Below are 27994 nucleotides of genomic sequence, written 5' to 3'. Positions count from 1 at the left end.
GGGCTTCCGGCCGGGCGGGGCTTCCGGTCAGGGCAGGCGTGGGGGCCGGCTGGGGGTCCTGCTTCTTCGTAGCACGTGGCGCGTGCTTTTGGCGTAGACGCCTCTAAGCGATTTGCAAGGGGGGGCGCCTGCGGAGAGGTAGAACCCGTCTCTGTGCAATCTCAGTCCCAGCACAGGGCAAGCGGCCTCCCGCGGCGCCCCGGCTCTGCGGGCTTCCGTCATGGACTACCGGCGGCTGCTGATGAGTCGAGTGGTCCCCGGGCAGTTTGACGACGCGGATTCCTCCGACAGGTAGGCGGCCGTTTGGCATGCTGAATCGGATTCTGCTCTCTTCGCCGCCGCCGCTGCCGCCGTCCTGGGGAGTTGGCATGTGTTTGTGGGTTAGAGGGAGACTGATTGATTACTCGGGGTTTCTCTTCACGGCCTTTTGCTGCTTTCTTCATCCCAGCTGGGTCTTTTGTCCCAGGTTGCAGAGGTAATGAAAGTCACTTGTCAAGGGAGCTCCGGGATTTCAGGTTGTCTAGCGTCGATGGGAAGCAGAGTTAGGATAGCGATTGAGAACACAGGTCTTTGCGCCTATTGTCTGCCAGCTTCTATCCCCGTCGCTGGAGATGTAGATGAATTAGACTCAGTTCCTACTGTCATTTAATTTTATCATCTACTTGGGACAGAAGGCAGACAATTGCAAGTATGCAGAGAGATTTTTGAAAAGACAAGAACCCGGTGATATATACTATGCAAACAATTAAAATCGGTTGCTAGACTGAGTAATGACTTAATGGTTAGGGAAATTAAGTCCAGGTCTGAATGACAAGAAGGAGCTAACTTTCATAAGCAGAGGGAACAGCAGCTCAGGAAGAGGCTAACAAGAGTAAAGGCCCAATGATGGGAATCCCTTTTGGCTGTGAAAGGAAGATTTAGAGCATAGAGCATACCTAGAGCACAGAGGAGGTTGAGAAGAATGGCAGATAATGATACAAAAGTGAGAAGGGGCCAGATCATGGAGAACCTCACAAGTGATAGTAAGGAGTTGAGATATTATTCTAGGTCGTATAGAAAGCTCTAAGGGGTTCTAGCAGGGGAATGACTTATTTAAAGGAATCATTCTGCAATGGAGAGGATGGCTTTGGAGGACATGAGTAGAAGCAGATCAAAAGTAACAGTAATTCAGTTTAAAGAGGTTGGGAGCAAGAGATAGTCAAAGGGGTATGTCCTGGAGGTAGCAGTGACAGGGTTTCATGGTTGATTGGATGTGGGGTGTGAGGCAATAGGAATTAAGGATAACTCCTACAGGAAACATTATGGGGTTATTTTGGAATTCCAAGAAAAACAGATTTTACTTTTACAGTAAGGATTCATTACATCAAGTTTAGTAATCAGTTCGGGATTTTTTTCAGCAAATATATATATATATATATATATCAATCACTTTATATGTGTCAAATGTATTGTTTTAGGGATACATTGGTAAATGCTACTTTGACACACAGCTTGCACTCTAGCAGGGAAAATATTTTTTTGCATTAGAATTGGGTATGTAGTACCAAGCAGAAATGGGTGAAGAATAGGGAAGGCTTCCCCGAAGACTGATAATAAGCTAATACTGGAAAGTTAAGTAAGATTTAGTCAGAGAAATGAGAAGGGGTTTCCAGAGGAACACAGCCAAGTGTGGCCAGTGAATAGTTAACGGTAATGAGCGTGCATTGGTTTCCTGTCCATCCTGGATATGTGAAGGTAAACCAGTGGATTTGGTCCACCCCCACTCCCAAGACTTTTGGCAATCTCTGGAGACATTTTTGTCCCAACTGAGGGCAGTGGTACATAATGGCACCTGATAGAGGTCAGGGACGCTGTTAAATGCCCTCCGAGGCACAAGACCACTTTCCACAGCAAAGAATTGTGCAACCGAGTTTGAGAGTCCCTGGTACAAATGAAGGCATAACTTTAACATGCCACTCTACAGTACTGACAATTGAAGGATCAATTTATGGCTTATGTTTATGAAATCTGTAAATAGCTGGTGGTTAATGATTATTCTCCTCCTACCCATATACATGGAGATTTGGAGCCCTTTAAGCCATGGCTAATTCATAAGTCAAGATTAATAACCTGAATTTACTCAGACGTATGTCTGACTGCTTTTAAGCTGGCAGTGCATATTGTCAGTTGTTTTATATAATATGGTTTCTGCCCTTGGGTTCTCTACCTGAGAAGTCAAAACTGGTAGTAACCCCAATTGAATGTGGCCTACAGACATGTTTTGTTTGGGACACGGTGTTTTTAAATTGGATTTTCCAGTTAAGTGAGAGGTTTTACACAAAAACCGAGACTTCTGGCTTTTCTTGAAAAACCAAGAGGATACAGTAACACTGGGTCTGAATTTTCATATGACAAAAAAATATGCTGTCAGTTGTGTTCCCTTCCCTCTAGGTCAGTTTTCTGGGTTTGACAATCCCCACTCCTCACACTTAATTATAACTAGCCTACTTCTCTTATTTTTGGTGCTTATATTCCCCATTCCTTCCCTTTATGTGCAAGGGTGATTTGAAGTTCTTTGTGTAATACAAATCTAGATTCAGCTCCTTTTGTTGCAAAGTGGTATTGAGTTCATGGTAAGGCTGCTTTAAACTTATTCCTGTTTTGTCAGGAAGCTTTTATTCCCCCTTCTCAAAGCAGCTCAGTGAGTTCCGAGAGTCAGGTCTGATATACCAATCCGAGTCGGTTCACTCAGCAGAGAAGATAATATAAATTCTAACTTCATAAAGGCAGAAGTGAATTTAACACCGAGTGTAGTGCTGCTTTAGTAGGACCCAGAGAATAAACGAACAGCGGGTACAGAGCTCTGAAGAACAGGAGAACGGCATTAAGATTGAACATGTTAGAAGTGTGTCATAAGGGAACCTTTTAGATTTATTGGTATAGTTTAGTCTTATATAATAAATAAATACCAATGCAAGTCCCATTAGAGTATGTGTAAACATTCTAAAACATTATTTCTAGTGAAAACATTGACTTAAAGATAGTCAAAGAGGAAGATGACATTGTATTTGAAGATCTTCGAAATAATGTGAAAGAGAAGATGAATGAAGGTGAGATAGAAGAGGGGGCAGAGGAGGAGGATGACGATGACGATGATGAGGACTGGGACTGGGATGATGGAGTTGGGAAACTCACCAGGGGTCGTACCTGGGCTGGAGGCAGTAACCTGCAGGTAAGGTGTATGTGTGCTGTATATTTTCATGTTTACTTTGTCTCTTTTCTTGAAAGGACATTTTGTGGTGCTGGAATTGAGTAAATGGAAGATTTCCCACAGGTTCTATTGCCCTGTAGCCCCAGCCCTTATGGATTTTCATTCTTCATCCTTTCCATATTCTGATGGTTTTCTGGATGTGAATTCTTTCCATATTCAGTAAATTTAAAAAGCGTTCTGTAAATAATCAGAAGATTATGAGCTTTAAAATCTGCATGGGAAAGGACATAAGTGGGCAGTTTACTACAAATGGTTAAGAAACATGGAGAAAAGTTCAACCTTCATAATAATTAAAGAAATGCAGGTTAAATATGTAGAGATGCCACTTTTTTTTACCTGATAAAGACAGAAAATATACAGTTGATGGTCATGTAACTAGAAGGATAAACTGGTATGTGACAAAAGCTTTAAAACCTTATAAAATAAACTCTTTGACTCATCAAATCTAGGATTGTGCCAAGAATAGTGTTGCAAGAATGATTTGTCAGTGTTGTTTATAGTAGATGAATACTGGAAACAACCTAGGTTAAAATAACTGTGGGGCTGATTTCATACAGTGGGATGTATGTAGCTGCAAAATAATGTTTTAGTGGAAGACTATATTAATAATATAGAGGTATGTTCCTGATCTACCATAATCTGCCATGTGTGAAGCACAAGTTACCAACTAAATCTAGTCTACTTCTCACACTGTAGTACTGTTTCAGGAGTTTGCACAGTCATAGGAATGTAACATAGTATATTTTCTTGGAACATAAAGGCTCCTGAAAGATATGGAGAAGAAAACACCAGCAGTACTTCTTTGGTGTTAAGACAGCTTTATCGTGGACTAGAGTGTGTGCATTTTTAAAATAACCAAATAAATTTCACACTTGTGGTCTTGTTTTGGTAACTGTTCCACTGATTAACTGGTGAGACTTTGAGCAACTTCAACAGTTTTTTAAATTTGAATAAAGTTAGAAAAAAGACAAAATATATGTTAAATGTTAACTATTATCTTTGGGTGCTAGGATTATAGAGGATTAAAATTTTACCTATGTTTTCTACTATGAACCTATATTAAGTTAAAGTTATTTTAAAAGTTATATTTAATGGAAAAATTTAAACATTTCTATGCAGACAAGAAACAGCTTAGCTTCAGAATTCCATTCTGAGCTAATAGGATTAAATCAGTAATCATTACAGCCCCTTTTTATCTCTGCTCTATTCTCTTATTATGTGTTCTGGATGTCATTTCCCTTTGGTTTTCTTTTTTGCCATTATTTAGGTTCATGCACAGCACCAGGCTAAGTGCTAAGCCTCATACTTAATCTTTCCCTTTCTTGAGACTCTAGGCCCAAAATGAAATTAAAAATTTAACTAATTAATCTAAGAGAACCAGTTTCATGTTGGTCTTCGCTTTTATTATTTGTACAGTTTGGGCATAAATGAACATTATCAAGATTTACATCTATAAACCAGTCAAATTAGAAAAATGCACTTACTTTTAATTTATTTATAATAATGAGGAATACACTGTAGAGAGATTTTAAGAAACAGTATATACTCTATCAATAACAAATAACCTTTTCTTACTTCAAATGCTTTTGAAAAAAATTAACGGGCAAATGTGATTGATACATGATGTTTCCTTAGTGCACTCTTCTAAGTATTGATGCTTTAATAGTTAACTGTGAACTTAAGGAGAAATATATGATAAACTTGAGGTTTGTATTTATAACTAGTGCCTTACTTTCTGAAATTCATTTCTTCTAGGCAAATCGACAGACTTCTACCTGGAATTTAGCCAAAATGTCTACTCCAGCAGACAAGGTCTTAAGGAAATTTGAGAATAAAATTAATCTAGGTGAGTTTATAAAATACATTTCCTTGGTGGGCTATGAGAAAATTCTTCAAAATTTCATACATCAAGAAATAAATATAAATATATTCAATGTTACTGACTGTATAATAATACTTAAAGAAAATTAAAACATAGTAATTTAAAAACCTGGCTTCAAGGAAAGACTTCAGTTTACACTTCTTTAGTTCTGCTTTCTCCCCATTGTAGTAATATGAAATTACAGATACCCATTCAAGTTATTGTCTGTTTGTATTACATTTGTGGCAGTAGTATTTCATAGTAAGACATTGACAATATTAACAGTATTTAATTACATCTTGTTTTACTAGACTTTTTATGTAGGTATTAATCATCTAATGAACTGTCAAATGCAAGGAATGAGAATGTTAATTTGAATACCATCTCTTAAAAAAAAATGCAAGGTTACTTTTCTCTGTAGACACTGATTAGTTATAAACCTAGCACAGTCTCTCTCACATCCTGTCCTTGACCTGTAGTTTGAGATGAATCTGGAGTTTTTAGAATTAATTAAACCTGGAATTCAGGGAATTTTATTATTTATATTAGTTGTACAAAATATTAATATGTCTCTGAAATTCAGCCCATGCAGGTACAGATTTTTGAGTGATTTCTGGATCTTGTCACCGTCGTGAAAGTGACAACACTTGTTACAAGGAAACACCACTTAGTGCTTAAACGTTACATTTTTTTCATTACTAAAATATATTCGGGGTGTAATAAAATATTTGGAAAATACAGAAGAGGGAAGAAACATTGTAAGTGGAACAACTGTTGCCTTTTTCCTTATATATTGTTTACATTGTGGATTTTTTTGTATTTTTTAGATAAGCTAAGTGTTACTGACTCTGTCATAAATAAAGTCAACGAAAAGTTTAGACAAAAGGAAGCAGATATGTAAGTAGTATTTTAGCTATAAAACATGACTGATAGGGACTAATTCTAGACAAATGAAGCAGCATATTGGTCATAATTCTTTTGAAAAGGATGTTCTTTTGTATACTTAAGCCAATTTTTTTTTTAGCTTAAATGAGGGTATTCTTTGCTTTTTAAGTTGAAAATATTAACTGCGTCTTATGAAATGTGTGGTAAAACTATAAGCTTGTGAAATTAACAAAAAAGTACTCTTAGGTGGGTAAAAATAATTTCAGTTTAAACTAAAATGTTAGAGTATAAAATGCTCCCTTTTAGAATTTATTAAGAATTGTTCCCTTCCATGAAATACTTTGTAAAATTCAAGGGAAAATTTAAAACTAGATACTGATATGATTGAGAACAGTTTCCATTTATACTTCTGTTCTTAAAACCAGTTGTTTAAGATCCAGCTCATTTCTCCTAAAAACAGTAACTCTAAGGTATGAACAATGTATTAAAATGACACTAAGATCATACACCCAGCAGTGTGAGAACTGAACTTCAAAACTACTTTTCTTCTGACTAAAAACTAGTTTTCTTCTGGTTTATTGCTATGCCCAGGAGATACCAGCTTTTTGAGAAAAACCAGTCATTTGTTACTTCATCAAAGCATCTGTTTGAATTTTGGGGTTTGAATCTTTGTTACTTCAGGCTTGTGTGCTAATTGGGTCAAGTAAGAAGAAAAGACTCAAGGTTTTCTTTTTCCCAGCATAGCTGACTTTACCCCAGCTGCTCTTTCTATTCAGTGCCTCTGGAATATGGATACAATTTTTTTCTTTACTAAGATACGCTTCTTGTGTCCTAGGGGACTGAATTATTTCATAAGGGGAAGTGAAGGGAGTGTCACTGAGCTAGGAAACCACGGGGGCTCATGAATCTACCTACTTTGGATTTCATGATGTACATTTAGAAACCTTTTATTTTGGCTTCTTTGACTGAAATATCACCTGTGCTTTTTTGGTTTTGGTTAGGTATCGCATCAAAGATAAGGCGGACAGAGCAACTGTAGAACAGGTACAATTTAAATATGCTGCAAGCTCTTGTTTTAGCATTTCTTTTCTCTTTAAATTGTAGTTTGCTGTCATCCTTCTTGCTTAATGCTAATGTTACCTAAAATTACTCCTGTATAAAATTACTTCCTACAGTTTTGAGTTTAGATCTCTCCATTTTGCTTTATTGATAATAGGACTGTTAGTAGATAGACTCAAATGCCCCTCCACCCTCCTTGGTCTGCGAAGCCACTGTATAGTGCTTGTATCTTCTGGGGGAAGCGGAGTTGGCCAGAAGACCAAGAGTCTTTTCTCTTGTCTTAAATAAGATCTGTAGAATTTTTGTGAGTTTCCCCAGAATAGGCCAGGTATTGGCCAAAAAGCAGCATCTGTGTGTGTATCTGTGTGTGTGAGCGAGAGAGACCCACAGACGTATAATGACTTCAAATTTCAATTAGAAATCCCTTACTTAGTTTAGAAATTTTACTTGTTAATTCTTTCTACTCAAGAATGGGGAAAAGTCAGCCCCTAATTTTCCCACATGTGCAGGGCTATGATTTGATGTTAACATTGGCCCAGATTTTTTATATGAAGGAAGTGATAAAAAGGATCAGAGCATTGCTACTGCTACTTAGCACCATTCTCCCCACCCACACACAAACACAATCCTACAGATGCTTGGTTTCAGATATAAGTACCCCTCCTACTACCCACCTCAGTCCCCAAAGGAGTGACGTGTCCCCTGGGCTTCAGAAGCATTTGTGCAGTTGAAGAATCCCACTGTTCAGTCAGGCAGGAGCATATCTGGGATCTGTGTCTTCAGTGTAGTGTCCTCTAATTCATTTATTTTGTGTGTTTGCTTTTTGCGATTGAAAACAAAGTGTGGTCCAGCTCAGAGATAGGAGGCTACTTTAATTTGCAAAGACCCTAGAATAACTCAGGCAGGAAATTCTTTCTTTTTATCTTTCAAAATTAATTTCAAATGAGCATGTATGTCTTGAGCCTTAAGCTATCTTCTTTAAATAGCTTTGTATATATATTTGTAAGACTATTCACTTACTATATATCTCTTTCCCTATCTTATTTTAAGCCATTACATTGCTTGTAATACTCCCCTGTCTTGGCTATCTGCCAGATTTGGAGAATTACAGGTCTCTACCTAGATTCCTTTGCTCAGCCACTTTGCCATAGACAAGGGATGCCAGGCACTGCCTATATACATATCCACTTGCCTTTCATTCTTCCCTAGTTGCAGTGGTTGTAGTTTGCCTTTAAGTCCTGCAGTCTTCCAAGGTCATTTTGTTTCTATTAAGCTTCTGGTATGACCTCAGTTGCCTCACTGAAGGAGAGAGCCTAAAGTGTAGTTTTGGCCATTTTGCAAGGTCCCACTCCAGAGCTGGAGGGGCCACCTGAGCTGTGAGGAGTTACTGCAATGTCCCTTGAAATTGCATGTAAATATTGGCTGCTTCAGTTTCGGAAATGGACAGGAGTAGGCTTTAAATTCTTTGCTTTCTGTTTGTTAAAGAGGACTGGGGTCTGCAAACTCTTGCTTTAAAGAATAAATACTTTGAGCATGGGGCTCACAATTCTTCCTTTGTTTTTTAACAACTGTTTTAAAAGGTAAAGACCATTCTTAGCTTGCAGGCATGGAAAAAGACTGTAGACTGGATTTGACTCATGACCTACAGGATGCTGACCCCAGGTTGAAAGTTGCATATCCAATGCAGTGGCCACTGAGCACTTAAAGTGTGGCTAGTCTGAACTGAGATGTAAATACAGAGCAGATTTTGAAGACAACTACCAAACAGGATATAAAATATCTCACTAATAATTCATTTGGTTACATGTTGAAATGATAGTGTTGTAGATGTATTAAATAAAATATATTAAAACTAATTCTACTTCTTACTTTGTACTTCTTTTAATGTGGTGACTAAAAAATGTACAATTACTTAGGTGGTTTGCATTATATTTCTGTTTGCTGATGTCGGTCTAGAGTCAGTTGCTGCTTCTCTTGGACTTGGCAGCTTTGGTTTCCGTGACTGAGTGAACTTCCTGGCCTATTGTCTCTCTGGTTCCTTTGGCCTTCTCTTCACATTTTATTTACTAAAACTCAGAGTGAATAGAAACACAACAGTTACTCTCCTTTACTCAACCAGGATAGCATAGTAAAGATGAGCCCTTTGGTTAATTAGTTGTCCAGTGCTTCTGTGAAACATTTAGTAGTATTTTTCTGAGCTTTCTGGTTTTTGCCTTTCTTTTTAGGTGTTGGATCCCAGAACACGAATGATACTATTCAAGATGTTGACGAGAGGAATCATATCAGAGATAAATGGCTGCATTAGCACAGGAAAAGAAGTGAGCTTGCCTTTGGATGCCTGAATGTTATCATGTTAGTTTCCTTATTTCAGATACAAAATGAAACTCAGGCACGTGGTAAATAAATTGTGCCTTTAAGAAGAAGCGAACAATAACAAATGACACACAAGTCATGACAGTTTAATCAGTGTGTCTAAAACTGGCTTTACTCATATGGCTGGGGGGAAGTTGACGCATAACCACCCCTTTCACAACCATTACTGTACCGTATCGTTGAATCCAGCTAGCTGTGCCCAGCAGTAAGCAGCAAAGGTCGGATCCCTGCCGGCCTGAGTCCTGGTCAAGAAGTTACTACTGGGCGTAGTGGGTCAGGGTCTAGCCTGACATGGCATGAGTGTTTTTAAATTAGCAACTCATTTGATGGGAAGTAGTTCTCAGTAAAATTCAATTTATAAACCATGAGATGTTAAATGCCTTCAAATATTTTCCATATAAAAGTGTTTGAAACCACTTCTTGTGCACTTAAATTGATTTTACTATATAAATAAATGGGAGATAGATTTACTGTACCTTTTGGTATTATGTTTCATGTTTTGATTCACATTCAAAAAATGGTGTTCCTTATGCATGTTAGTTCACTTGACTTTTCTTGAATTTTTGAGGATAGAATCAAATAGACTAAAAAAGTAAACTGTTGCTTATAGTTATTTAACAGAAACTCAATTGTCTTTGTTTTTGTCTTAAAATAGGCTAATGTATACCATGCTAGCACAGCAAATGGAGAAAGCAGAGCAATCAAAATTTATAAAACTTCTATTTTGGTGTTCAAAGATCGGGATAAGTATGTAAGTGGGGAATTCAGGTGAGCTTAGAGTGTTTTCTCCAGTTGGTTTAATTTTTATATCCTTAAAAAAATAAAAACTAGAAAAGTGGAATGATTGAAATGATGTTTTCTTTGTTCAAGATTTCGTCATGGCTATTGTAAAGGAAACCCCAGAAAAATGGTGAAAACTTGGGCAGAAAAAGAAATGAGGAACTTAATCAGGTGACTTTCTTGGTGGGGGGGTTGTCTGCTGAGCCCTGTGTGTCAGCCTCAGCCCCTTCCTGCCGGCAGACCCCAGTGTGGTGCCCGAAGACAGAGTCAGGAGGGCTGTCCCATTCCAGTAGGTCTGCTGAAGGAAGCAGAGCAAACACATTTCTGGATAAATAGGAACTATCTTATCTTCTCTATTTCAAGAACCCATTACAGAAGAATCTGCTACGATTCACATTTATTCAGCGAGGCTGTATCATTTGAAGAGACTTGGAAGCCCTATGAAAATTGTTAGAATTTATGCTGAAGATGATAAGGAGCTATTAAAAGATTTTAAGCAGGGAAGTGACACAATCGAGTGGTGAGAACGATGTGTCATTTTTAAATAGATGTAGTCTTAGACATTTTGCTAGTTCCTAACCTCTGTCAGTTTCTTTTTCTTACTTCAGTCTAATTTCAGACACATTTATAATTTGCACTAATACCTTTGTATTAAGTAAAAGCACCAAGTTTCTTCAAATACGCAGTTATTTTCCCCTCTTGCAACAGCCTTTTAACTTTTTCTATGCTGTCTGTAGGTGACATACATTCTCTATTTTACTATTAAGCAAGGTATGAATCCAACTACTTTTAATAGTCATTGTTCAGGCTGACCAACTCAAAAGATAATTGCAGACATCTCGCTGTGTTTCATCAGTTTTAAGATGCATGTTTTTCAGTTTGATCTCTAGAATCAGATTGGGTGGTAGAGCCTAAGGTATGTCGTAGTTGAACTGCCAGTGTTTCATCATTGGTGGTACAGGATGTTGCAGTTTAAAATCAGTGGTATCCTAGGGTTTATGAAATACAGTAGTACAGTTGAGAGGCCTTGGTGCTCTTCCCTAACAGCAGTGTCAGTCTTGTGTTCTGACGCTGTCATCATTTGTTTCAGTCGCCATTTTGACTTTTCATTTGTCTCTTTATTTGTTTTAATATCGTAGGCTAAGCACAGCAGAAATCCCATGCCCAGAGCCTGTTCTGCTAAGAGGTCATGTTCTTGTCATGGGTTTCATCGGTAAAGATGACATGTGAGTATGTGGAAGGCCTAGTAATTACATGCTCAGAATTTTATTTTCAAGTGCTTTGAATGATCTGATACATGAATATTTCCCATTTAGATAATTCCTTTCATCTTAGAAAATTTTTTATGAATTTTTCCCCTGTATTAGTGCTTAGAGTTATTAACTTAGTTTACCTTTTTAAGTCTCAAAATTCTTTAGGATAACAAAGTTACCCTTTCTGTGAATTATTTGTACAGTAAGCTAGGAAAGCACCTGTTTGTTGACAGTCTTTTTGAATGGGATATCTACAGTGAACCAGTTTGCTCAGTGATGAGTTAAAGAAAAGAAGTACATATTGGAGAAGACAAGTAATGACTCTTCAACGTCTTACTACACTGATAGACAGTGACTGCAGTAGAGGGGGTGAGGACTTGCTAGTATGGATGAATGTTGAAACCACAGTAGTGTTTATGTAAAACCATCATAAGGTTGTATATCAATGACACTTTAATAAAAAGAAAAGAAAAGTGCGTTTAACAATGTAGTGTAGATCAAGAAAACTTCTCTGGGTAAGTTTATCTAAATTGTATACTTTGTTTTTATTCAAGGCCAGCACCACTCTTGAAAAATGTCCAATTATCAGAATCCAAGGCTCGGGAATTGTATCTGCAGGTCATTCAGTATATGAGAAGAATGTATCAGGATGCCAGACTTGTCCACGCAGATCTCAGTGAATTTAACATGCTGTGAGTGTGTTTTGTTCCCTAGGAACCTCCTGAGAGTCATTCATGTCTTTTAAAAAAGTGAAATCCCAGTCCGAGAAGTCATACTAAGTTCTAAAGCTCTGAAGCTGGCTTCCACATGGTCACCCCATAGGATGTTCCCTGCCTTTGGTGGGCTTGGTCACAGATTTGACTACTCTGGTCATGTACAGAGTTGAAGGACATTAAAAATATTCTCAGTTTTCAGTTCTCGTTAATCAAAGTGGCCTCTTCTCCTCACCCACTTTGTTCATTTCATTAGTTAATCCCCTTTTTCCTCAGATAGAATTTCTTAAACGAAAAACGTAGAAAGTGGAAGTATCCTATGGTCCTCTGTCTGGCCCTCAGGTACCAGAGTGGAAGTGTATACATCATTGATGTTTCTCAATCTGTGGAGCATGACCACCCACATGCCCTGGAGTTCTTGAGGAAAGACTGTGTCAATGTCAACGGTGAGTGGAAATTGGAATTTTCTACCAGATTATTTGTATGTATTCTGTTGATAAAAATATTGACCCCAGATCATTTGATGTGGTGAGACACCATTTGCTGGGAGATCGTGTATTTTTATCTTTTTCTCTGTAAACTAGTTGGAATAATAATGTTTTTCCTCATAAAGCTGTCCTTAACGTTTTCCTTTGGACAGATTTCTTTCTGAAGCGCAGTGTTGCTGTTATGACCGTGCGGGAGCTCTTTGACTTTATCACAGACCCATCAATCACACACGATAACATGGACATTTATCTCTCAAAGGTGAGATGGGGTGAGGAAGGGAGAGAACAGAAAATAGCAGTAGGAATTTGCATTTATGTGGCACTTCTCAGGGGCTCAAATTGCTCAGCGTGATCTTTGTCCATTTTGACAGCTTTCTGCGACCGTTTCCTTCTGAGTTTACAGATGGGGAATCACACAGAATAAAAAGCCAATAGTAAATCCAGGTTTCTTGACTTTAATCATAAGGCAAGATGACTTAGACTGTCAGAGTTGGTGAACGTTTAGTAAGAAACCTGTTAGCTTTGGTCATTAATTCCTTTCCATTGGTTTCAGAGGCCTTACTGAATCACAGAATTTTTAAAAATAGTGTTAGAATATGCATAACATAAAATTTACCATTTTAACCATTTTTAAGTGTACAGTTCAGTGGCATTGAGTACATTCACACTGGTGTGCAGCCATCACCACCGTCCATCTCCAGAACTGTTTCATCTTGGAAAACAGAAACTCTGTACCCATTAGACACTAACTCCCCTCTCCTACCTACCCAAAGCCCCTTCTGCTTTCTGTCTATGATTTTGCCTACTTTAGGGACTTCATGTGAGTGGAATCACACCGTATTTGTCTTTTTCTGACTGACTGATCTCAATCAGCATAATGCTCAAGGTTCATCCATGGTGTAGCATGTGACAAGATTTCCAGGCTGAATGGTCTTCCATTGTATGTGTCCACCACATTTTGTTTATCCATTCATCCGTGATGGACACTTGGGTTGTTGTGAATAATGCTGTGAATGTGTGTATATAATTATGTCTTCAAGACCCTACTTTCAATTGTTTTGGATGTATACCCAAATCTAGAATTATTGGATCATATGGTAATTACACTTTTTAATGTTTTGAGGACCCACTGTATTCATTTGCACAGTGGCTGTACCATTTTACATTTCCACCAACATCACGCAGGGCTTCTAATTTCTCCACATCTTCACATCTTTGCCAATGCTTGTTATTTTCTGGTTTTGCTTTTGTGTTTCTGTTCTGATGGGTGGGAGATGGTATCTATAGTTTTGATTTGCATTTCTCTATGATTTGTGATGGAACATCTTTTCATGTGCTTACTGGCCACCGTTTATTGAAGAGGCTGTCTTGTCCCCATTGTATAAACCTTGCCTCCTTTGTCATAAATTAATTGACTGTATATGCATGGCTTTATTTCTGGGCTCTTTATTCTGTTCAATTGGTCTCCGTTATTATATAGTAACCTGGTTGATTACTGTAGGTTTGTAATATTGTTTGAAATCAGAGAGGGTGGTGCCTCCAGCCTGTTCTTCTTTCTCAAGATTGCTTTGGCTATTTGGGATCTTTTGTGGTTCCATACAGATTTTAGGATTGTTTTAATTCTGTGAAAAATGTCATTGGAATTTTGATAGGGATAGCATTGAATCAGTGGTTGCCTTGGTGGGTAATATAAACAGTTTAACAATATTAATTCTTCCAATCCATGAACATGGAATATCATTCCATTTATTTGGTTTTCAAATTCTTGTATCAGTGTCTTAAAGTTTTCAGTATATGGGTCTTTGACCTTGTTGGTTAAATTTATTCCTAAGTATTTTATTCTTTTTGATGCAATTGTAAGTGGAATTACTTTTTTTTATTTCTCTTTCTGATAGTTCATTGTTCATTCATGGCATTTTACATATTGATTCTGTACCCTACATCTTTATTGTGTTTGTTTATTACTTTCAATTTTTGGTGGAGTCTTTTGGGTTTTCTATATATGAAATCACATTGTCCCCAAATAGTTACTGTTTTACTTCCTCCTTTCCAATTTGGATGTCTCATTTCTTTGTCCTGTCTCATTGTTCTGGCTGGGACTTCCAGTACTATGTTGTTCAAAGTGATGAACATGGGCATCTGTCTGGCTCCCAATCTTAGAGGAAAAACTTTTTACTTTTTGCTTTTTGCCTTTGAATCAGATGTTAGCTGTGGGTTTGTCATAAATGGCCTTTATATTGAGGTATGTTTCCATGTTGTGAGTTTTTTTAATCATAAATGGATGTTAAATCTTGTTAAATGTTTTTTTCTGTACCAGTTGAGATGATCACATGATCTTTATCCTTATATCCCTGAAATAAATCCCACTTGATAATGGTGTGGGCTGCACACATCAGCTGCCTCTTGTGGGGCCACTGGGGTGGTGCGGGGGCAGGGCATGCCCACCAGCACTAGCAGGTTAGAGGGAGAGTGCAAAAATGATGCCTGCCAGTGCCTACATTGGAGGGAATCCTAAGAGGCTCCTTCTCTTCTGGCAGGTGCTTTAAGATTAGCAGATTTGTCTCCACATATGTTCTGGGTGCTTTTCAAACTGCTGCTTTTGTGCTGGGTCTTGGGGCAAGTGAGTGTGCCCACACCCTTTAAAAATGGAATCTCCACTCCCTACAGTCCTGTGGTTCTCCTGGATATAAGCCCATTGGTTTTCAATACCAAACTTTTTGGGAGCTTGTTTGTCTCTGTGATATGCCAGGTCCTAGTGGTTGAGGTGCCTGGATGGGGGGTGCAAACCTCTTGCTTCTCAGGAAGAAACTCCAAATTTGTGAGATCCTCCCGATTGTGGGTCACCGCTTGGCGGGGGAGCAGGGTGGGTGGGTTACTGTGGGAGACAGGCTTTGATAAGACTCTGTGAATCGTAAAATACAAAGTATAGTACTGACATGTGTCTCTGCCTCTCCCATCCGTCTTGATGTGGTCTTCAACCTCTGTTTTCAGGGTTTTTTTAGAGGGAATTATTTCATGTGTAGCGGTCGATTTGTTGTGTCCATGGGAGGGAGTTAAGGATCTTTTTACACTGCCACCTTGAACCACCTCTCTGAATAGCAAGTCATTTTTATTCCTGAACTCTTTAGCACTAATTTTAGGTCCAAACTTAAAACAAAAACCCTAGTACCACTATTTTTTCTTATTTTCTATATATTCTAAATAAACTAGAGAACAAATGCGCAGTTTTAGTTCTGTAAGTGAGAAGAATCCTGTAGAATCTTTGTCACCTTAATTCCAGTAGTTTGCTCTGAGAGCATTCTTTGGTGGCTTATACTGCAGCAACATTAGAGCCAGGTGCTCAGAATTAGAGGACAATCTACCTTCTTTTTGATTTCCTTCACTGCTCAAGTATTAAAGAATGGTTCTTTTATGTTGGGGTCTCAGTTTTCTTTCGGTAAATATTTTCACTAATCATTTAAAAATTAGTAGTACTACTTTTGAGGAAGAGGCCAGGGATCCCCTGAGGGTAGGCACGTTTGTTTCATTCTGTTACTTTTGGGATGGCAGGCTTTGTGGTGAGGTCTGATGGAGAGAGCTAACCTGCACCACTAGAAGATACTAAGTCTCTTTTCTCCCAAATGGAAAAAGGTGATAGCAACAAATATTAGAATGGGTTTATACTAAAATTGGGAAATGGATGTATCTTCTGAGGTTAAATGTAAAGGAATGTAATTTTTGTTTTCTTTCCGAGGCCATGGAAATAGCATCTCTGAGGACCCAGGAAGAAAGGTCCAGCCAAGATCATGTTGATGAAGAGGCAAGATTTATTATTTTTTCATAACCTTGTGTTTTGAGGTCTTTTTTTTTATATTGCTAGGGCATTAAATTGATTTTCACAGATAAGTAGTCTTAAACGATACTATGTCACTTAAATTGACTGAGCCAAGTTGTATTCCATCACAGCATTTCACTCAGCAACCTGTTAGCCCATTAGCCTAGATGGAGAACATTTCTAAAAAACCTATTGGAGTATATGATTCAAGAAGGAAAAGTCTGTTTTAGTTTGCAAATGTGAATTTTTAAATGATTTAAATATTGATTCCAGGGACATTGTATATTTTAAATATTTATGTTTGGTGCAGAAGAAAGTTATTTTGGGAGTCTGTATTTTTTTGTAAAGGTAATCCAAGTATCATTTTTTTTTTATTCTTACAGTTGTTATGGCAGATGAGTATAAGGTGCCCTATATATGTAGCAGTTCTGAACCTTATTTCATTATGCACAGAGTAGATGAGGTTCCCATGTAAGAACATGTGCCTTCATAAGGCACAGCTGGGTAATGCTTGCTAACTGCAATTCCATTCTTTTCCAATCAGACAACCTTTTTGGAATACAAATGAGGGAAGAGAAGTGTTAAATTCTAAGATTATCCTTAAATCATTTAGTGTTTAATGGTTAGTAGTGAATTATTGTCAGCACCCCACACCACAGATGCCATGCCAGTGTGCAGACAGCTGGCTAAGAATCAGCGCTGTACATGGTGTGTGTGGGTCACAGGGAAGACAGTGTAGCACAAAGAAGACAAGTAGGGACTCTGTGGCGTCTTACTACACTGATGGACAGTGACTTCAGTGGGGCATGGGGGGGACTTGATAATATGGGTGAATGTAGTAACCACAATGTTTTTCATGTGAAACCTTCATAAGAGTGTATATCAGTGATACCTTCATAATAAAAAAACAGAGCTACCATTCTATAATCCAGTAAAAAGAAAAAAAGAATCAGTGCTGTAGATGCTGATGACAGATTCCTTTGTGACTTCATGGAGGGAAAGATGCTGAGCGAATGTGCACATGTGTGCACATACTCGATTTTACTTTTCCTCTGTGTCTGTTAGGTGTTCAAGCGAGCATATATTCCTAGAACCTTGAATGAAGTAAAAAATTATGAAAAGGATGTGGATATAATGATGAAATTGAAGGAAGAGGACATGGCCATGAATACCCAACAAGACAATGTGAGTATAACAGGCAAGTTCAAAAGGATGCCACCGTCCCTAACCTGCAGTTTCAAATGCTGGCCTCTAAATCTAGTGAGATGACTAATTCCCTTTGCATTAACATGTTCTCTGCACATACTGGGTTTAAGAATTCATTGGTGTTTATGAGAGAAAGTGATGCACTTGAATGAGCCCAGCAGACAATAATTGCAGAAAAATAGAGATATGTATAGAAGTCTATGCTGTAAATGTGTATTACAGTAGATCTGTTAACATGTATAGTTCAGGGTGTGGGAGATTTTTCTGTTAAAGGGCCAACTTGTAGATACGTCAGGCTTTGTAGGCCAAGAGCAAAACCGAGGCTATAATGTAGGTCATAAAATAACAGGAGAGAAAAAATTTCCCAAAGATTTTTATTGATGAAATTAAAAGCAGTTTCATAATAATTAAATACAACTTTTCAATTCTGCTAATGAGACAAGAATGTCATCATTCTGGGGAGGAGAATACATTTCAATTAATTGAGATTCAATTAGCATGCTCTGTCATCAAACTAATTGCAAGTGTCCATCTAGAAACCATCAAGCACAGGTTGGACTTGACCTGTGGGCTGGAGGTCGTTGAGGCCTGGTGGGTGTGGTGGACAAGAACAGCATCCATCCTATCAACTTTCTGTTGTTACTGTGACATAAATTTTAGGCACCTGTTTATAATTACACTAGATACCATTTAGCTAACTGTGTTCTTTCTTTATATTGAAGTATGTGTATTTCACTATCTGGTTTTATGTTGATCCTAGTTTTTCTCCTTTTTGGTTGTAAGATTCTGTATCAAACCGTCACGGGATTGAAGAAAGATTTGTCAGGAGTTCAGAAGGTATGAAGATCATGTATTGCTGTTCATTTATGTCAAAATTCTCTTAAGGTATATAAAATTTAAAGTATTACTATTGCTAGTATTAAGTTACTAGTGATGTACTGTAGATACTTTCAAAGTCTATGGGCATTTTTAGAAACATTCATATTTCTTAACTTTAAGACTGAAATGTACAAATGTGTTTATTTTTCATTCTATCTCTGAATTCTGTTCAGGGTATTGATTCTTTCTGTATCCTGGGCCTTCATTTGTGAAGTTAATAAGGATAACCATGTGTTTCTTCATAATTTTACAACCAGCTTGAAAAGGCAGTGGAACCTGGTGAAGAGCAATCTCCTGAGTTTAGCAGTATGAGAATGCTGGATTTCTGGAGTGTTTTCTCTTAAAACAATCTTGTTTTGTTTTACATTTTAGAACAGCAGGGATTAATTCTAATTTAAACAATAATAAAGGTAGTTCTTTAATGTTTTTGATTAAAGTCTTAAATAGGAAGGATCACAGTTTGCTTTTTGAAAATTTACTGTTTTTTTATAGGAAGAACTGAGTTAGGAAAAGCCCAGTGTTTTACATTTCTGAGTTATATATACAAGGTATCATGGGGCAGTTGTGTTTTAAAGATCTTGTAGCTGGATAGAAAACCTTTTTGTGCAATTGTGTTTAAAGAGTTTTTTTTCTTTATTAAAAAAAAAAAACCCTAATGTTTTACAAAACTTCTGCTGCTGCTTTAAAAACTGCTAAACTTCAGGGAAAAAAAAGAAAATTTCTGATTTAAACATTGTCTTCCCCCTTGATGGATCAGCAATAAATGTTGCTTGAAATTCCATTCGTAGGAAAACAACAACTTGAAGTTATCCAAACAAGTTTTTGTTTTATACTTCTGTCTTTATTCCTTGTCATGCAGTCTAGCTCAGTTCCGTCACTCGTCGGGGTCACCCAGTACAGCCCCAGTCCTTCATTTGCTGTGTTCCTGAGTCTCACTGGACTTGGCACTTCCAAGCTTCCTCCCTGATGTTGGTTCTGTTGTTCTGATGTTTCACTACAGGATTTTTTTCACAGTATATCTGCAAGGCTAGAAATCAGAATTCTGGCATTAATACATTTAATGAGAATGTAACTGATTGGTTTAGCATGGTTCTGTAATATTTTCAAGGTCCCTGCCCTCCTAGAAAATCAAGTTAAGGGGAAGACTTGTCCTGATTCAGAAGATGCTAGAAGCTCAGAGTGTTCTGACACAGACTGTGAAGAGCAGGGGGACCATGCCTGCTCCAAGAAACCCGCCACTGACCTTGATGTTGATAAAAAGGTTAGCCGAGAACTCAAATTCTCTTGTTCCTCTGCATGGCAGCCCAGCCAGTCTCATTTCTCTTTGTTCAAGTAGCTAGATTATGCTGACTGAAAATCTTACTGATCAATAGGTACCTCTGGTTGTAGTTTCAGTTCTTTAGTGGTAACATTGTTTAGAGATTGGGCTTCTGTTAGGAGCTCCTCGGGCACTGCGTAGAGAGAGGACATTGATCCTAATGATGCTGGAGTCGCCCCGTGGTGAAGCACTGAAGAGCCGTCATTTCAGGGGGATCTTTATAGCCCAGCCTGGTGTTTGTAGCACCAGAGAGACTTTCTTCCACTCCTGGGCATGGACATGAGGGACGGACACTGCTGAGTAAATGGTGCACGGCTGCCGTGCAGCTGTTACTCTCCAGTTACTCAGCCCTTTAAGCCTTACACAGTGGGTCCTAAGACTTCTGAGAGACACACCCAACTCACCTGTATATTTTCTCTCTGTCTGCTGGAAATAAATATTTTGTCTCTTTCCAAACTTTATTTCTGTTAGAATATGAAACTTAAGGAAAAGTAGTTGCAAACATTTAATAACATCTCAGGGATATTTCTGTTTGGCTTTGTTCAAATTTCAGTTAAGAAGCCTTAAAGAAGGTTTCACCACCCCCACACTTCTACCACCAGACTAAAATCATTTTCATTTTTTTCATGCTATACCCACTTTTATCCATTAGCATATTTTTTAGGTTAGTTGTAATAATATGAATACTCTGAAAGAAAGAATGAAATATGTGGGCTTTTTAATTTTTTTGTTGTTTTATAGGAAAGAAAAAAGATGGTCAAGGAAGCCCAGAGAGAGAAAAGAAAAAACAAAATTCCTAAACATGTGAAAAAAAGAAAGGAGAAGACAGCCAAGACAAAAAAGGGGAAATAGAATTAGATGATATTACACAGTAATTCTCCATCAGTACTTTTCTTGTCTGCAGCTAAGTTGCATCTGGAAGTTGAGTTATTGGTATTACCTGAAGGGTCCCTGTGGCAGTGCTCTGAAGACTGATTCAGGCGTTTTCATGTAATTATGTAAAAAGCTCTGTTGTCCCAATTGAAGCACTAGCTCTGTCTTCATTAAGAGTATTTACTTAAGCTACTATTTTAACAAAGAACTTTGTACAATTTTATTTTTACATACTTTTTTCTCATGCAGTGTGCTTTTTGAAGTAAATACTTAAATGTAATGAATATCCACAATCTTAATATTAAGTGTAAAGACACTTCCGACAAACTTGGACAAATTGTTTTCACTTCATTTGTATGTGCCAAAGACCCATCTGCACATTTGATTACAAGGCCATGGGGGCCTCCCAGCTCATAAGCTATTTCACATCCAACTATTTGGTCTGTTCATTCTTTCATCTTCTATTTGAGCATTTTAGGTGCTGGGGAATATAGCAGTAAACAAAACGGAAATTACTACCTTCAGGTAGTTTACACTTTAATAGGAAGACAAGACATTTTTAAAAAAAAGGAAAATATGTCAGCAGGTGATAAATTCTGTGGAGAGAAATACTGTGGAGAAGAGAGCATGCTTGGGAAGGTGGGAGTTGACAGTTTTAAAACGGCACACTGAGGAGGCTGTGCAAATACTTGAAATGAAAAAAATTCAGGAGAGAAGAGCATTCCAGGCAAAGCAAACAGCAAGTGCAAAGGCCCTGTGGCAGAGGTGTGCTTGAAATATTCCAGACGCCAGAGTGTCATAATCATAACCAAGGGAGAAAGTGGCAGATGTGATCAGATGGCGCCAGGCTGCTGGAATGTGTTGAGCGGAGGAGTGATAGGATCTCATTTCTGTTTTGAAAGGGTCACACTCACTCCAGCCTCTGTGGAGCACTGCCTAGGAAGCAAGGGTGGGAGAGCAGCTGGGTATTGCAGTGGCCCACATGAGAAATGATGATGGCTTGGTCTAGGATTGTAGCAATGGAATTGGAGAGAAGACGTTGGATTCCAGATGGAACTCAAAGGTGGAGTGAGCTGGGTGTGCCAAAGCAGGATACAGGGAGAGAGAGGAAAGGCTGACTTACAGGTTGGTGACCTAAGCGACAGAGGGGCAGTTGGAGTTGCAGCCGTGTTCAGAAGGAATCAGGTGGAGCAGGGTTGGGGGCAAGAGGGAGAAATCAAAGCTTATATTGCAACAAAGCACATTAGTTTTTTATTTTTATTTTTACCATATGCTGTATATTAGAAATGCCTATTTTAGCCCTCACATTAGAAGCAGTTTCTATGAGTAAACTTAGTTTCCCTTAAACTGAAGCTTGTACCTGCTTGTTTCAGAGTTGGTGAGCTATTGGAATGGATGGGATTGAGCTCTTTCAATGTGTAGGTCACATTTACCGTGTTCATGATATCCTCACTAAGTAAAAAAAATTCAACATATGAAATAAATTTCAGGGAGACACAGCAGGAGCCCCTCCAAAATATTATTCAATTAACACAACTAAAGGCAAAGCAGAAACAGACTAAGCAATCCTGTGCACCTCTGGGGGTTTTATCTTTGGTATCTTCCAGTTCTGTATTTGTTCGGTGACAGTCTCCAACATGGTGTATTAGACGTGATCAGGCTTCTCAATGCTGCCTTTTGGTGAATCTAGTACAAAAGTTTGGAATCAGCTTCACTTGGGCAAATGTAGTGTGGGCAGGATATAGGGACAGTTCATTCTCATTTGCATGGCTGCCAGGAGGAACAGGCTTGTAAAATGCCAAGATTTGGGATTGTGGGAAATCCTCATTTGAAGGACATTTTCCTGATAACTTGCTGATGTGGATGTGTCTCTGTTGGGATTCTGGGCCTTCAGTTGTGGGACTAGGAACCACTGGTAATATTCTTGCTAAACTTGTCTGAAGTTACATTTTCCTCGTTTCTTTCTTTCTCATCAGAAGGCTTGGAAGAAGCAGCCTGTTGTTAAATTTATAGGGCTGCTTGCTGACTTTGACTGCATTTGAATTTTAAGTGCTTGACAGTTAGGTTTTAGTGTCCATGGGTTGGTTGCTGGTTGCACAGTTAATTTCCATTTAGAGAGAGGAGGTTTGGGTCTCTTGGCCCAAAAGCTGGGACATAATTTTGTCAATTGTAGATGCATCTGATTTTCTGGCATATTTTATTGATTTTCTGATCCCTTTAAATAGTGCAGGTATTTTTCTTAAAGTTTACTGTTAGAAATCTGGATAGTTTATTTGAAGCACAAAATCACAGCTACTTCTAATGTTACTTTAGTCCTTCTTCCTATGATAAAGCAGTTCAGGAACAGAACTTGTACGAGCTCAGAAAAGGAAGAGTTGAAAAAAAGTTCCTCTAGAAACAGAATTTCAAGTTAAGAATGCCTTAAGTGTCATGTGCTCTGACTGATGATGTTTCTAAAAAAATCCTTCATTTCTAAAAGCTTGACAGGTTTTCTAATTTTAATTGTTTATACACATAGTAAATAAAGACCATAAACATTCAGAGCTTTGATTTGTGGGGGTTACTTTGTGATGATAAAGGAGTTGCAAGGATCAGTAGCTAGAGCAAATTTTACTCCTCAAAGTACAGTTTCCCGTGAAGAGCACATCAAATAGATGAGGTTTGCAACCACAGGTCATCATAAAGCAAAGCTCCCCACGTTCTGTCTCTTGAACTGGATTAGGTTATTATATTCCCTACATTTTGGTTGGAGTTTCTAATTTCTATATCCTTTGGGTTTGTGTTACCTTGGACATAAAGGCTTTTATAAATATTCCAGGGGGAATTGTGATGTTGAGTATTAAGCCGTTTAAGCTAATTTCCAAAAGCAGAGATGTCTTTTTGCATCTCTGTTCTCCAGAGCTCTTAGTCCCAGCTGACAGTGTTGTAGAAACCTCTGGACTTAAATTTAGAGAACCAAGACGGGTTTGTGAGATTTCTTTCGTTTTTGGCTTTCCTTCATTTTCTATATCACTCCACGTCCTGCTTTGATTGCTGGCAGGCCGTGATGGTGAGGAGGTAGCCTCATGTAGCCAGAGTAGCCATAGAGCCACAAAATCCTTTTTCTTTTACTTTTTGCCTGAATGGTAAGGGTGCCCTCTGATGTGTGAGCAGAGCTATCTCTGAGAAGTGTCCATGGCTTATATCAGTGCTAATTAATAATTTTGTTTAAAAGCTGATCAACTTGATCACCCTTGGGTGAAATTGTAGCCTTTACAGATTCTGTATGTAGCTGTTAGGACATTGCAGATTTGTCCATGAAAAAGTGGTAGGTCCTTGAGGCCAGAGAACTGCTGGGAGGGGGGATGCTGGAGTGTGTAAGCTGGTGAGACAGGTCCGAACGGGGTACCTAAAGTTGTACTTGGGAGGTTATCTTTGTTGGTATTCTCCAAGGTACAGCAGGGGTGTGAGAGGCTGTGGGACAGTAACACACAAATGCACTGAAGGCTTGACGGTCAAGGAGTAAAGGCCAGTGTTCCGGAAGGGCCATCTGTTAGGACAGGCCTAGTTTTAGAGTGTCAGGGAGGGACATGGTTAGGTCTTCGGGGAATGAGAGTGGGTTGGGGGAGTAGACAGCATCCATGCCTGTGACATGCAGGGGAAGTGAGAGGGTCTGGTGGGAAGCAGTGCCTTAGGACAGCCCGAGTTTAAATGGAAAAGTGAACCATGGAGGAGTTGAGAACACAACGCTTTTTGCTTGTGGGTTTGTCATGTGGGTTCCAAACGACTGCAGGAGTGTTTCAGGAACTAAAAAGGTAGGAAGGGGGCTCCGACCTCAAGTGCGGGCCTCAGCGTGAGGTTGGACGCTTCAGGTCATCGGTGCTGTAACTGCTGCTGTATCTCCTGTGCAGGTAATAGTCGTACCTGCCTCTCAGGGTTACTGTGAAGGATGCAGAGGAGAGCCGAGGGGTGGGTCGCCTGATATTAGAAATGCCTGTTTTAGCCCTCACATTAGAAGCAGTTTCTATGAGTAAACTTAGTTTCCCTTAAACTGAAGCTTGTACCTGGGTGCATTGTCCAGTCACTGAAAGTACAGCCACACTCGGGTCCTCCTGTTGTGATGTGGAAGGTACCCAGACCGCCTGTGAAGTATCTTGCCTCCCCACCAAAAACGAACTTGCGTCTAGGTAGCCTATAACTGTAATCAGCAGTTTCCAGGAATACAGGGCACACAGCAGGATAAATGATGCTGGAAGGATACAGTCAACCAAATTCATAATAAGAGAGTATCTGTAATGAAAGGGAAAAAGGAGGGGAGTGATTATAGAGTAAGAGGTCCAGTAGACACCCCAACGCTGCTGACCTCATTTGCATCCCGATTACGTCAAACCAGTTGTAAAAAGATGAGCTTTTTCTTTTTTTTTAGACAAAATTAAATGGAGTAGGTATTAGATGGTAGTAAGGAGTTTTTGATTTAGTTGGATATGATAGTTGTACTGTTCCATTTTTTTAAATTGATCTCGCAGTCTGGACTGGAGTCCGTGGGGGTGAAATTGCTTTAGAATGCTGCATCCTTTTCCCCACCCTGGAGAGAAGTGGTAGATGAAACAAAAACAGCCCAAACAATTGCTAATGCTGGGTAGTGGTGTGTAGGGATTCAGTCTGCTGTTCTATGTATAAAATTTTCTGTAAGAAAAATGTTTTCCTTTTAATGAGTTGAAGTAGATTAAGTACTTAAAATGGCTTGTCACATGGGAGCACTGTGTTATACAAATGTCTCAATGTTTATCATACTTGTTATTAGTTTTAAGTAACTTTAAATCACAGTTTAATCACATGGGCCGAACAGTAGGGCTTGTAATACCTGCTGGGCCTGGCCTTAGTAGGTGTCATTTGAAATGCCCTCTTGATCTAAATTCACACTCTATTAGTGGTAAGAGAAGTTGTATATTGAACAAATGCTGATAGAGTTGTTAGTTCTGCCAAATGTAATCCTTGTTTTAAAATACAATGGCACCTTCTTAACGCCTTATCCTAACCCCTCTGGACTGTGGTCTGCCTCCTTCCCGGTGGGCCCTGTACGCCTGTTACCTTTATGTTATTTTTTCCTGCAACTCTTCCAACTACTTTACTTGCCTGTTGAAATTCACTTACGTGCATTGTGTCTTCCACCTCCCAGCCTTGGCCTAGACTGTAAACTCCGTAAGGGCAGGGATTGTTACCTTCAGTTTCATATCCCAGCACCTACAGTGGTATCTGAAACATAGTAAGTTCTCAATAAATATTGAAGTGAATAACATGTTGTGTTTTATAAACAAAGTTGAATCTGTGATATCAATTGGATGCACCCCTCACGTTCACAAAGGTGAAAGCTGGGGGCAGATGTGGGTTTATTTGTGTCCTCCAGCCCTGCCCTCCAGTGGCCGTGGCGCCCATTTTAAGGGGACCTCCCTGAGCTGTCTGTAGACACAGAGCAGGCCCTTACGCAGTCCTCTGTCATCAGACCCTGGACATTAGTTTGGCACTCAGGCCACTGGAAGTGATGCATCTTAAACTAGATTATTTTGTCTTTGACCATGCGAAACCATTTACCTTAATCCCGAGTACTCAGCCAGAAAATAGAATGATAAATGAATTCTTCAATCCCAAATCACCACAATATAGAAGAATGGGAGATTTTGAAACCAAGGCTTATATTCCCACATTTTGCCATCTTTTCCCAAATATAAACTGAAGGTTTTTAAGATGATTTTAACAGCTGGTCCTGAGTTTAAACAAGACCCCTGCCTACTTGAGAAACTGACAGACTCTCACAGTGAAGCACTATCACGAATCCTTTCCTTGAGTGGAGCTTAACATAGTCGCCCAGCCCCAGGGGATTAACATAATTGTCAGTAGGTAGTTGATTTTTCCCAATCTGGATTGTCATTAAATGATACCAGTATTGGCAGTAATTTGGGGAGCTTGTCTCCTGCTGCTCCAGCATTTAAGCATGCATGGTCAAGACTCGCTCCAGGGGCTGTGGGAACCTCTCCTTTCTCAGCTGTGGGAATGCTTAGGCCCCCATCATTTGGGGGAAAGTTTCTCATGTGTGGATTGAGGGAATTGGACCAGCTGGCCATAAAATTTCTTCTTTATAATTCTGTTATTTTAAAAGGTGTAGCATCAATGATTTGGAAAAGACCCCTCAAAGGCCAAGGGACCAAGATAGACTTATATATCTTAAAAGTTTTTTAATTAAAAATATAATATACGGTTTTAATTTGCCACTTATCACATGAACCATGTTTGTGTTTTCCGTGAATCATAATCTTGCAAAGCAGCTTTTTTCTTGCTGTGTGCCGTTTTAATTGTGGGGATTCTGGTCATTGTCCTCGCAATAATTTTTGCTCCTCCAGAGGGAGTTGTGCCCTTTCGTTTTCTTTACTAACCTGAGCTGCGAGCGGCACGAAAGGCTGGTAGGTGTTGGTTGATTGCCAGAACCGTTACGACCACGGAATGCCCAGGAGAAGCCAAGTTCATCTCTTTACACCCCCCTGAAGGAAGGGGGTTAAATGAAGATCCCGATGACAGAGGTGCATTTTGGTGATCGGTTTGTAAATTAATCCTGTTAAATTCCTGAGGAAATAACTCCTCAATAACATTTTCTGGAAGTTGTAGCTCATTTAATCAGGAGTTGTTTGTTTTACGTTAAAATGATATACATAATTCAAGAAAGGAATAACAGCCACACATAACCCGACTTTAGGGCCCTAGATTGAGAGTGTGACATACTATTAATGTGCTGAGACTCCATCTCTCTGGGCCTTGGTTTCCTATCTATAGAATGAAGATGTCAGCGTGAGGGAGTCTCAGATAGTTCTAGAGCTACACTCTTCAGTGTGGCAGCTGCAGCCATGTGTCACTGCCAAGCCCTAGCAGTGTCACTAGGCTGGATTCTAGGTGTAAAATACACACTGGATTTTGAAGACTTGGCATGAAAAAAAGGAACTTAGTAATTTTAGATGTTGATTAGATGTTGAAATGATAACTATTTTGCATCCACTGGTTCCCCCCAGCCAAGGTTTCCCTTTCTGTAGGTTCAGTTACCTGCAGTCAACTGTAGCCTGGAAGCAAATGATCCTCCTCGTGATGTAAATTCAGAAGGTCGCCAGCCTAATGCTAGCTACGTCACAGTGCCCACGTCCCTCACCTCACTTCATCTCATCACCTAGGCATTTCATCATCTTGCATCATCACAAAATGAAAGGTGAGTGCAGTGCA

The 27994-nt window shown here is 39.0% G+C and overlaps 1 protein-coding gene across 4 annotated transcripts; it reads left to right on the top strand.

Moving 5' to 3' along the window:
* The first annotated feature begins 15 nt into the window (after window positions 1-15).
* On the top strand, window positions 16-26028 carry RIOK1 (RIO kinase 1). 4 transcript variants are annotated; one of them, XM_073224933.1, is made up of 17 exons: window positions 19-291; window positions 3001-3211; window positions 5006-5096; window positions 5939-6008; window positions 6998-7040; window positions 9281-9373; window positions 10084-10196; window positions 10299-10379; window positions 11348-11434; window positions 12016-12153; window positions 12517-12620; window positions 12815-12921; window positions 16396-16461; window positions 17542-17661; window positions 18466-18519; window positions 19670-19822; window positions 20621-26028. In XM_073224933.1, exons 1-17 carry the CDS (start codon window positions 221-223, stop codon window positions 20729-20731), a joined length of 1713 nt encoding a protein of 570 aa, XP_073081034.1. In that variant the 5' UTR covers window positions 19-220; the 3' UTR covers window positions 20732-26028. The 4 variants fall into 4 exon arrangements, with proteins under 4 accessions (XP_073081035.1, XP_073081037.1, XP_073081036.1 ...); XM_073224934.1 differs by lacking the exons at window positions 19670-19822; window positions 20621-26028 and adding an exon at window positions 19421-19663 and having other exon boundaries at window positions 16-291; XM_073224936.1 differs by lacking the exon at window positions 20621-26028 and having other exon boundaries at window positions 17-291; window positions 18466-18567; window positions 19670-19823.
* Window positions 26029-27994: the final 1966 nt, after the last annotated feature.

Source organism: Manis javanica, chromosome 16 (assembly GCF_040802235.1).
Source record: "Manis javanica isolate MJ-LG chromosome 16, MJ_LKY, whole genome shotgun sequence".
Classification (NCBI taxonomy): Eukaryota; Metazoa; Chordata; class Mammalia; order Pholidota; family Manidae; genus Manis; species Manis javanica.
This window is presented reverse-complemented; position numbering and strand designations above follow the sequence as displayed.